Raw genomic sequence first — 12425 nt, forward strand, 5'->3', positions numbered from 1 at the left:
AGTACCTCACCAACCCCAAGAAGTACATCCCTGGCACCAAAATGGTCTTCGCTGGACTCAAGAAGCAGTCCGAGAGAGCTGATCTCATAGCGTACCTGATAGAGGCCACTAAGTAGAAGCTTCTTGACTTCAACTTTTATTTCATTTCTCTGTGTACTGTCGGAATGTGTAATTTATTCTCTTTTTAGACGGGTTCATGTAAAACCGAAAGTTGTATAAATATTTATTTCTTAGCACATTCATCGTTTGCTTGTAATTTTAATAAGAGTTGTGTGATGACCTCTTAATCACTTCCTATCACTACTGCGCAGAATCTTTTTTTAAGAAACCATCATCCCGTAAACTGCGCGTACTCGTAAGAGAAACTCGATACAAAAGCCAAAGGCAGCGTAGTTGTCTTCTACCCTCATCTAAAGTATGATTTTTTTACAAGAAATCAGAAGTTTATTTCCGAATCTTTGAGCTCGTATTCTCAGCACTGAATTTAAAGCATAACTTTGAATAAGTTGTAATTGGTTACTGAACAAAATTGTTATCTAAGTAAAAGCGGATATGAAAAAAAATTATTCGGCTGCACATGCAAATAAACGTGCATTGTTAACACGTTTTCCTCACAAAGGACAGTTCCAATTCAATGAGGCTTTTCCGTACATCAGCCAAAGTTGGTTTAAAAGATGAATCATATAGGTGAGGTACCCACAGTCACAAAATCTCAGAGGAGGACGTGACTAATGTACAATAGGCTCGACTGAATTGTTCCACGTGTAAATATATCCATTCGCTCATAAATAGCACATATAAACGGGATGAATAAATGCAAAGAAGCAAAGGGCAGTTTTTTATTCCATACTCAAGGTCAATAATGCGCCGAGAATAATGCTGGTTCTTGAAGAACGTCACAGCCTTGCATACACTTTCAGAAACACGAAAGACTTGATTCCGTCATTGTCCGTATACACCGAAAATTCAAATACATTATAACAATAAGCATCTGGACTCAAGACCTGAAAATCTCATTTCCAACGACTTATATTTAGAAACTTGGCACGTACTTCGTAATAATGGTTCAATGCACTGAATTTTTGTCATATTGGCGACTAATCACGAGGATATGTTTTCTCATGCGTAGAATACAATATTGTCTGCTCGTAAAGGACATGTTTTTCGTTTCTAGGCATCAGCGTTCTCAGAGACTTTTAATTTCACGCAGATGCCGATACTCGCAAGCTCGGCGACCATATATTTGAAAGCGTGCGGTATCTGTAACCTGGCCATTCTGGCGTCCGGACCACAAAGCGCGCAAACCGGCACACGGAAGTGCTTCTGGGAACCTGGGATCTGGAGTGGTTTAGCGGACAGCAGGCAACCACACACGGTGCATGTCCACTCCTGTGCATGGAAAAGGGTCAAATATTAATTAAAATGGAAACAGAATATTCTAAACCGCACAATAATGAAATCATTCCCTATATAGCGGATCTGAGAAAAGCAGGCAACCTATAAACAAGTATTTGATGATGCGTGTCAAGTATAGGTATATAGACAAAGACCTAGAAATTCTCAAAGTATTGGCACGACTAACCATTGAGGAATCTGAGCAGTCTAGGAGTCTGTCTTTGAGGGTGAAAACGGCGCCGTGGGCGATGAGGGCGTCCCTCTCCATCTCTCCGAACCTGATGGCGCCGCCCCTCTTGCGCCCCTTGATCGGCTGACGCGTGACTACGTCGACCGCGCCCGTAGAGCGCACCTGTAGGTCAAAGTTTTCGTTACATCACATACCACAGCCTTTGCCTTCTATGAAAATACTAATATTGTTTCTTACTTTAGTGCCTGACGTCGAATTAATTATTTCCTCATCTGTTAGCCGCGCCCGCACGTTTGAAGCATCGCCTTAGACTAGTAGAGTGCCAAGAGTTACGAGAAAGAGCAAGTGCGTCTATCGGATGAATATTAAAGCCGTGTGAAAAATGAAGTCTTAAGTAAATTAAATATCCAGCGACATGCAACCGAAAATAGGACAATTCCGAGTAATCGAGGAAGAAGACCGCACAAGTTCATAGCTAGTTCAGAACAGCCAGGCGAGACGCTAGGGAGTAAAATAACCGGGGCAGCAAAATTAAAAATAGATAGTTACTCCGTTAGCCGAGAAAAAAAAATAGGCCGCTACGTGTACGAAACGTGAGGGATCCCACCTGACATGCTGCGTGTGTTTGGGTGCAACACCAGAGTTACCTTAAGTGTAATCACAAGAAGATCGGACCATCGAGTGATGATTGCAGTGCAATGGAGAAATCCTTGTGGCATCTCTGCTGTACAATGGACAGAAGCAAAGTCTCCCACTGCCGTACAATAAACACATGCCAAGTCCTATCACTGCTGTACAATGGACACAGCTAAGAAAAATCTATCAATACAATCCACGACGACCATTAGTTCCCAGGCCCTGGTAAAAAGATTATTACTTTAAACACTCTAGTCCCCCAGCACCTGATACTTGTCCTCAGTCATGTGCCTGAGACGCTGGTAGTACATGATGCCCTGGTACACCTTCACGTCCATCATCCGCCCATCAATTCCAGAGTACATCGTGTCTTCTCCAAAGTAGTTGAAGCCCGCTGCCCATTACAAAGCATATAGTTATAATCATGAAATGGGAGATAGGTGTGATAATCCACCTCACTACACTAAACCAAAGTATATGCAATGACATGGTAGTGAGATTTATACGTTTTATGCCTCAATGCATAAAAAAATATTAAATGAAAAACACGATGAATGCAAAAGCTTACAAAACAATGTCCAATGTAAGAAAACGCTCGTTCCAGAATAACGTCACAACTTTACATATTCTTCTACATATTCGTGTTACGAAACACGATCGATTTCGTTTTCGTCCGTTTTCTCACCGACTCATGACCAAAGTAATGAAGTAAGTAAATAGAAATACAAGAGGCTTAAGTTGAATGTTTGTAAAAATAGATAACTTAAGTGAAAGCAAGTACCTAAAACGCTGGTGAGCAACCCAGAAGATCTATGGTAAGAAGCGCAGGAAACGTGTTGAGAACTTGACCACCAGTTCACCATTCAGAAACAATGACAATGCTTTTCATGAGTCAGTCGACATTCAAAAGTTTGTAACTTCACTCTTAGGATAATTTTAAATGTCTCACTGCGTTGAATGTAAACCGAAAAAGACGTATTGACTATTACAGTAAAGAATTCGGTCACATCTTAAAAAATGAACATCTCATGCCATTCAAATAGTGACACATTTAAAGCACGTAGCACTGATACCCACGGGCCAAATTGGAAAAAGATGACCCAGACAAGTAGAAAGTGCATTGATGCATGGATAATTTTATAAATTATCACTTATTTCTACTTGTTTGTGTGTTGTGTTTCTACTTCTTTCTACCTTTCTCATGAATGAATTCGACATACTCAGCCAAAAATGCATCGGTTTATCGCATTTTTGACAAATTCTCACTCGTTTCTCGAGTTCACTACCCACCTTTCTCAAGAATGGACCCGAAATATTCAGCCGCTGGTTTTTCGTCGCTGAACCCGAAGGGGGTCGAGTCAAAAGATAGGGCATATTCCGCTGCTGCTTTCCCAGCAATTACCTCCAATAACTTCCCTGCAAACGGGGACAATTTAATCACTGGTGGTTCAACTTATTTTTATCTGCCTTCTACATGAGCCACATTTATTATAAGTAGGTAATATAAAAATCATTTCATGTCAAAAGTACAATCAGAATCATCAAAAACTCGACTCTAATCATACGAATTAAATAGTTCATGCCTCATCGAGGAACCAATCAATTTGGAACTCTTGAAAAATGATAATTCAAAGGGAGTTACAGATGCAGCACTTGAAGAGGATATCAAAGTTAGTCAATGACACTGAAAGTAATAATTGAGGTTTTCAGAATTCTATTTCACATGTGGCGTAAGTGGGCAAAGTATCAAGACGAACTATAGACGCGATCATCAAAACTTAGCCTTTAAGAGCCGAGGAACTTATGGTACAAGACAAGAAATAGATAAACTTAACGAAATGGATAAACTTCATAAAGAAAGAGCTCAGAAAAATGAAATTACGTGATAGATCGAAAAAAGAGAAGCTGTTACATCATAATGATTTATGGAATAAAGCCAAATAACCTTGTACTCATTTGTATTCGAACCAAATAACCCTTGTACTCAATACGAGTAAATAATTTGGTTAATACTTGCAGCTTATGATGAATAATATTTGCAGGGTGATTGCGACCACCGACCTGCTGTCATACGTGACGGGATGCCATGAGGGTTGAAGATGATATCCGGCATGATGCCGCGGTCACTGAAAGGCAGGTCTTGTGTGGGATAAAGTCTGCTCATGATGCCCTTCTGTCCACTCCGACTTGCGAACTTGTCTCCAATCGTTGGGTTCCTCTGAAAATAATAGAAGTTTTAGGATAAAGTGGTAGCTAAAAATAATAGAAGTTTTAGGATAAAGTGGTAGCTAAAAATAATAGAAGTTTTAGGATAAAGTGGTAGCTAAAAATAATAGAAGTTTAAGCATGAAATGGTAGCATAATAATACAACACAGATTTGCCAGGCACTATGATAAAAGGAGACAACGTATAAGGAAAGAGAGCAAGATATATCAAAGATGGAAAAAAGTCTAGAATATAGCAATCGACTGTTATTGCTACTGACACAAACACTAAACTGATTCTTTACCAACTTTACTAAAAGCAACTGTTCACCATCACAAATGAAATTTACACCACGATACAATGCTATCATTTAAGCTTTACACGCTATATTGAAATTAAAAACAAGTTTCAGTTTACCCGAGTCCAGATGACTACCTGATAATTGAGTGATAATTTTACCATCACCTGATAATTGAGTGATAACTTTACCACCACCTGATAATTGAGTGATAATTTTACCACCACCTGATAATTGAGTGATAACTTTACCACCACCTGATAATTGAGTGATAACTTTACCACCACCTGATAATTGAGTGATAATTTTACCACCACCTGATAATTGAGTGATAATTTTACCACCACCTGATAATTGAGTGATAATTTTACCACCACCTGATAATTGAGTGACAATTTTACGACCACCTGATAATTGAGTGATATTTTTACCACCACCTGATAATTGAGTGATAATTGTACCTGAGCGCGAATGGTGATGCCGACTCTCTGCACCTCGCGCTCCTTCTTGACGTCCTCGGTGACCCAGACCTTGTCCACGACGCAGGGCTCGCCCTTGTATCTGTACACGCGGTAGGAGCGCGACCGGAGGTCCATCGTGCTGGGGACAGTAGCGACANTGTAGACTTGGCCGTGGGCAAGACCGCGCTCCATGGAGGACTTGTTTACAGTCATGGCGTCCTCGATGTCGTAGCCCTGTAAGCAAATGTACGAAAAATTTTATATACCATAATTTATGACCATTTTCTACAATTATTTCATTTTGAATGAAACTTTTGTCTTAGGCTCAGTACTATGAAAGTCGGAAAGTAAACACGCACATATGCGTATAGACTTTTACGTTAACATGGAAAAGAAAAAAAAATTTTAGACTGAACTTACATTACAATTTAAGTAGAGTATATAATCAACATTCAAACAGATAGTAAATATATGTTAGCACGTCGTTTCTTGTATTAACAACTATTGATGCTTCGTTAAGAAATAATAGTTTATAGATGGTATAAAATATGTTAGCGCATTGCTTTTTGTACTAACAACTATTAATGCTTCGTCAAGTAATAATTATATATCTTGTACTAACACCCATTGATGCTTCGTCAAGAAATAATAGTTTACGCACAGTATAGGACACAATGGCGAGCACCGCGTTGAAGCCCATGCAGTGATCGTGCATGTCGATCTTGTCGTAGTGCGCATTGCGCACCAGCGGCACCTGAGGGTACTGCAGCCTGTACGCCTTGTTCAGGGTCTGCGAGCTCCACGTGTGCAGCGGCGTGCCCATCGTCTGCTTGCCCATCTGAAACACAGAAATTTCTCTGTAGGACATGTCTGAAACAGCGAAATTTATCTGTAGAATGGGCCTGCAATGCAGAATTTCTCAAGTAGAACATGTCTGAACCGAATAAAGTTATCAGTAGAACATGTCTGAAAAGAATAAATTTATCAGTAGAACATGTCTGAAAAGAATAAATTTATCAGTAGAACATGTCTGAAAAGAAGAAATTTATCAGTAGAACATGTCTGAAAGGAAGAAATTTATCTGTAGAACATGTCAGAAACAGCGAAATAATCAGTAGAAAATGTCTGATACCGTACACAGAATTCCTTAGCAGAACATGTCTGAAACAGAGAGATCATTCATACATTCAAGGTGCATAATCTAGCAGCTTGACAATATCACATTAAATTTAAATTAGGTTAGGTAGTTCCTAATTATACTACAGAATTAATTTACAACAATGATTCAGATTTTACAATGGCGACTAAATCTTAAAAACTTTTTAATGCTAATGTGTTGGCACACCACCCCACCTGACACTGGCACACCACTCNATTACTCACATTAGGAATAACCTGGTCGGCACTAATGGCCACATTAAGGACCAACACAGCTCCTCATTACTCACATTAGGAATAACCTGGTCGGCACTAATGGCCACATTAAGGACCAACACAGCTCCTCATTACTCACATTAGGAATAACCTGGTCGGCACTAATGGCCACATTAAGGACCAACACAGCTCCTCATTACTCACATTAGGAATAACCTGGTCGGCACTAATGGCCACATTAAGGACCAACACAGCTTCTCATTAATCACATTACTCATTACTCACATTAGGAATAACCTGGTCGCCACTAATGGCCACATTGAGGTACATCTGCTCGAAGGTTCCTATGAACTCGACGGAGTTGGTGTGGAGGTTGACGACGGGTCGCATGAGGCGAGATGGCGACGTAAATAAGTAAAGTCCGGGCATCTGGCCGGGGCTGCTCCGGCGCTCGATGTACACGATCTCCGTGTACTGGTAGATCTGAAACAATCCCATGTTTCAATACTCGTATATAAAGACAAAACATCTAGTTTAGAAATTAATTTCAATTAAATATTGCAAATTTCTGTAATACTCGTATATGGAGGCAAATACTCGTTTCAATACTCGTATATGGAGGCAAAACTCTAATTTAGAAACTAATTTCTATTAAATATTCAATTGGAGCGAATTTCAGTAATACAACTGAGTATTTTCTCACCTAGTTGAGCCTAGATTTTACGCACCTGCTTGCTGGTTTTCATGATCCTGAGTTGGCAAGCGACGCCTTCGCAGTCTTTGCTCTCATAGAAGCCCACAAGTTGACCATCCAGCAGCACTGGGTACTTAAGGTGCAGCTTAGCCCTGGGGTTCATGAGGGTCGTGTCGTTCATGGGGATGAGCCCGTACTGCTTGAGGACCTTCATAAGACCCGCGGGGTTGCTGTCAGGGTGAGCAGGGATGGTGCAATTGTACGACAAATGGTTGAGGAGACCACATGGCATGCCGTCCGGTGTGTGCACTGGGCAGATGAACCCTGGAATTATGCAAGAAATTTTGAGAGTAGCAATCAGGGTTGAGTTTTTATGTAGGTGACTTAGATATCCAGCTCAAATTTTTCAATTGCTTTGGCAAATGTTGGGCTGTTTGAAAGTGAGCGTAGAATGCTGGAGATCATTACACGATAATTTAGATTTTTATTATTGCAAACGAGGCACTTAAATGTTGAATTTTACAGCAATGTTAGATAGGTTTTAGGCGGCTTAGCTGCACTCAATAACCAGGTTGTGTTATCAATTAAATTTGTGACCACAAAACTATATGAAAGTAGTGTGTCAAAGGGTCACTAAGTGGGAGTGAATCAATGAGACGAGTTTAGTTTTAAAGAATACAAACCCCAAGCTTCTCCAGTAAGCCGCCGAGGCAGGACAGTTTTCATTTCAACGAAGAAGGAACCTCGGTGAATAGCCCGCAGGTGAGAAAGATCACGCATCCTGTTCAGCCCTTCCATTAAAACAGATAAACCTGCCCGTAACAAAAGAAAGATCACTCATTCGTTAAGACCTTCCATTAAAATGGATAAACCTGCCCGTAACAAAGGAAAGATCACTCATTCGTTAAGACCTTCCATTAAAATGGATAAACCTGACCATAACAAGAGAAAGATCACTCATTCGTTAAGACATTTCATTAAAACAGATAAACCTGCCCATAACAAAGGAAAGATCACTCATTCGTTAAGACCTTTCATTAAAACAGATAAACCTGCCCGTAACAAAGGAAAGATCACTCATTCGTTAAGACCTTCCATTAAAATGGATAAACCTGCCCATAACAAAAGAAAGATCACTTATTTGTTAAGAGCTTCCATTATATTAGATAAAACTGCTTGCAGCACAGCTGCGTAGCGAAAAAATGCACACATGTTACAAAATTAAAATTTAATAGCTTGTTAGCTGCAAATTTTCACTAATATCCATGCTTTTGAAGGTGATAGATTGAGGCTACAAAGTTCCACACAATGGTCAGTACAATGAATGTTTCGCTAGCTAAATCTGACTATAAATTATGTTTAAAGTTACGGCTAGTTTGGTAGACTAGTGATCACGAACTGACCAGTTGTCAGGGACAGGCCAATTACAATGAATGTTTCGCCTGCTAAATCTAACTATAAATTATGTTGAAAGTTACGGCTAGTTTGGTAGACTAGTGATCACTAACTGACCAGTTGTCCGGGACAGGCCGATTACAATGTTTCGCCTGCTAAATCTGAATATGAGTTATGTTGAAAGTTACAGCAATGGTAATATGGTAGACTAGTGGTAATGAACTGACCAGTTGTCTGGAACAGGCCGATTACAATGAATGTTTCGCTAGCTAAATCTGACTATAAATTGTGTTGAAAGTTACGGCTAGTTTGATAGACTAGTGGTAATGAACTGACCAGTTGTCTGGGACAGGCCGATGCCAGTTTTGGAGGAGATGTTGCCTGTAGTCACGAGGCTCTCCAAGGGCGGCCCAACCTTGCGGGTGCGGATGCACAACTTCTTCAAGTCGGCTGGTGAGTAAGAATTGTAGTTTGTTCAGACTTGAATGTGAATGTAGTAATTATTATTGAATAAGATGTCTAATGAGTTAAGACTTGGATTAATAATTCTACTGTAATGTAATGATGACTGATAATTAAGAATTGTAATTATTTCAAACTTAATTAATAATTATCCTGCAATTTAGGGATGACAGGCGTGTAAAAATTATAGTTACTTCAGACGTACACGCATAGTTCAGCAGGAAAGTAAAAATTCTCAAAATTAATGAAGGTTGGAATGAAAGAAGATAGGAAGTGTACCGTCTGAACTTTTAGATAAATTACAATACCTGTTTTGGATCTTTTGCTATTTTCATTCTTGAGTTGAAAAAAATGAAACTATTAGCTGGAGAACTTAAGAATCATAAAAGCGAATGTTATATATTTATTCCTGGTTTCCATCATAGTTCAATCAAGAGTCTCTTCAGACTGTAGGGTCTCCTAGCTTCAAAGGGGTAAATTTTTCCGAGTTCTGCGCCGACGTTGTACCAAAAGTCTGTAGCGCACTACACCGGATAGAATGGAGTGTTGCGTATCAATTCGTATCATAGATGATTCATATCAATTGACACGCGTCTATGACAGCGCTTCTATCAACTCTGGCCATTGCTTTGTACTGACAACTGTATGCTGGAGGTGCGGCTTGAACGCTCATTTAAATATTGAAGAATCCAACGACCGAGTGTGCGATCCTTGCTTTGTTTGGTTATTGTCAAACTGGCCACTAATTTAAAAAATTACAGATCTCTGTGGCATCAACAATTACAATTTTGAAATTAAAAGCTTAATATCAGGACGAAAACTGTACGTGTGAAGAACTCACTCAAGTAAAGAGAACATTAAAAAAAATTTCAAAATCTAGTAAAGAGAACATTCTTGTAAACACGACCAACCTAAAGTGAGCTGGTAATCAGGTAGGTTCTCAGCAAGCTTCAAGACAATTTGGTACTTGATGCCCAGGAGAGCATCATGTAGTTTTTCTTTGAGGTATTTGAGGTAGACGAAGCTCCCCAGCTGCGCCTCCATCATACTCCATACATCTACACTCTCGGTGGCCGTGTCGCCCGCCACGTACGCGTACAGTTTACACGCCATGTAGCACAGCAGGTGAAACTTATCCGTGTTGTCGCTCAGGTGGATGAACACGTGTCGTCTGCCGTACATTTAAAGTTTAAAAATCGCTAGGAAAGAACTAGTACACTACTAGATCAATTACATACCAGGGCTATAACAGAAAAAATAGAACACAAAAACGGCTGGATGTACCAAGTGCCGTCTGAAGAACATTGACAGTTGGAAATAAAAAAACAATAAGTACATTACAGAATCAATTTCATAAGAAGACTTTGGAACAGAAAACATGGCGCATAAAAATAGGTGGAAAGAGCGGTCATTTAAACTTGAAATCGGTACTACAGTAGCACATAGCTTTATTTGTGCTACAGTAGCATATAGCTGTATCTGTACTACACTAGCATATAGCTGTATCTGTACTACAGTAGCATATAGCTGTATCTGTACTATACTAGCATATAGCTGTATCTGTACTACACTAGCATATAGCTGTATCTGTACTACAGTAGCATATAGCTGTATCTGTACTACACTAGCATATAGCTGTATCTATACTACAGTACCATATAGCTGCAAGTGATGATTTTACCACCACCTGATAATTGAGTGATAATTTTACGACCACCTGATAATTGAGTGATAATTTTACGACCACCTGATAATTGAGTGATAATTTTACGACCACCTGATAATTGAGTGATATTTTTACCTGAGCGCGAATGGTGATGCCGACTCTCTGCACCTCGCGCTCCTTCTTGACGTCCTCGGTGACCCAGACCTTGTCCACGACGCAGGGCTCGCCCTTGTATCTGTACACGCGGTAGGAGCGCGACCGGAGGTCCATCGTGCTGGGGACAGTAGCGACATTTAGGCATGGTTTAGCAAGTTTCGTAGGTTTAATTTCTTGATTTTGATTAACACACATTTCAAGAGAGATCATTCCACTTAATTAAGAACCTCTGCCCTAACGGGAGGTAGTAGGAAAAATGCATCAACTTGAACTTGCAGTATAATAATATGCGTTTAAAAATTACTTTTTAAAGACAACACTTCTGAACAATCTTGGATGTTACACATGTACAATGAATTTCTAATTTTATTTTCAAATATTGAAAACAATTATTTTTCAAAAATTTTTCTAAGATATCAAAATTTTGTAAATTTTCAAAATTATTTATTCAGTCAATTGATTCATGCATTGTCTCTGACTTAATGCAATTGTGCAAAAATTTCAGATCAATTGGACAGGTCAAATTGTGTCATATATGGATTATAAGATTTGTAGCAGACGAGATTATTTTTAATTTTTTTTAATAATGAATTTTTTTTATTTATAAAATTATTTGTTTTGTCAATCGATTCATGCATTGTCTCCGACTTTACGCAAGTGTGCCAAATTTCAGATTGATTGGACAGGTAGAAGTGGGTTAAAAATTGATTATAAGATTTGTAGCAGACAGACAGACAAACAAATAAGAAGTGAAGTTAAAGAGAAGTGTTGTAAAAAATAAAATAAACCACGTAAAACAACAATAACTATATAGACGCTATTAATGCGAAGTCAAGCTACCAGTAGTAGGGGTCGCCCTCCTGTAGGTGGGCGCCAGGGTAGGGCAGTCCCATGTCGTCCAGGTGCTGCTCGAGCTTAGGGTTGTCGGGATCCCGGCAGAAGATATTCGTTACCTGCAAATTATTTAATCAATGTCACTGTTTTGATCCCGAGTCGACGTTTGCGAGCTTCAGGGCAGGGTGGCCTAGTGGTTACAGTTCAGAGTAGAAAGATTCGAGCAGAGAGGTGCGGGTTTGATCCCAGCTCTGTGCGCCAGTTTCTGGTCAGAATCGGCAAGGAGGCCGGGCGGTTAAGCACAGCAGAATTGTAGCAGTGAGTTGCGAGTTCGAGACCGCAATAAGCTGTGAATATTCTGCGATGTTTAAGAATCGGCGGCAGGCCTACGACCTAATAAACGCTGAAACCATTATTATTATTATTAATAGCATCAGGTTGACCAGACAACAAACGGATGAGTATAACAGCAAGTTTCAACGGTGAAGGATTAGGATTACACAGATTAGGCAGACATAACAATGGTACCTCATTAGACATGTGGTGGCGCTTGGCAAGCCTGATGTCGAGGTACTCCGTCTTGTAGACTTGGCCGTGGGCAAGACCGCGCTCCATGGAGGACTTGTTTACAGTCATGGCGTCCTCGATGTCGTAGCCC

At 39.8% G+C, this 12425-nt stretch overlaps 1 protein-coding gene across 1 annotated transcript; it reads right to left on the bottom strand.

The window, feature by feature from the left end:
* Positions 1-824: 824 nt before the first annotated feature.
* Positions 825-12425, bottom strand: LOC108675208 (DNA-directed RNA polymerase I subunit RPA2). Its single transcript, XM_018163197.2, has 16 exons — positions 12296-12425; positions 11774-11886; positions 10913-11051; positions 10448-10473; positions 10023-10282; positions 8986-9099; positions 7938-8066; positions 7289-7578; positions 6846-7043; positions 5848-6024; positions 5187-5420; positions 4283-4439; positions 3512-3637; positions 2488-2615; positions 1583-1747; positions 825-1389 (listed from the first exon to the last, which is right to left on the bottom strand). The coding sequence occupies exons 1-16, from the start codon at positions 12401-12403 to the stop codon at positions 1171-1173; spliced, it is 2583 nt and encodes an 860-aa protein (XP_018018686.2). The 5' UTR covers positions 12404-12425; the 3' UTR covers positions 825-1170.

This window comes from Hyalella azteca, unplaced genomic scaffold (genome assembly GCF_000764305.2).
Source record: "Hyalella azteca isolate HAZT.00-mixed unplaced genomic scaffold, Hazt_2.0.2 contig12225, whole genome shotgun sequence".
Lineage (NCBI taxonomy): Eukaryota > Metazoa > Arthropoda > Malacostraca > Amphipoda > Hyalellidae > Hyalella > Hyalella azteca.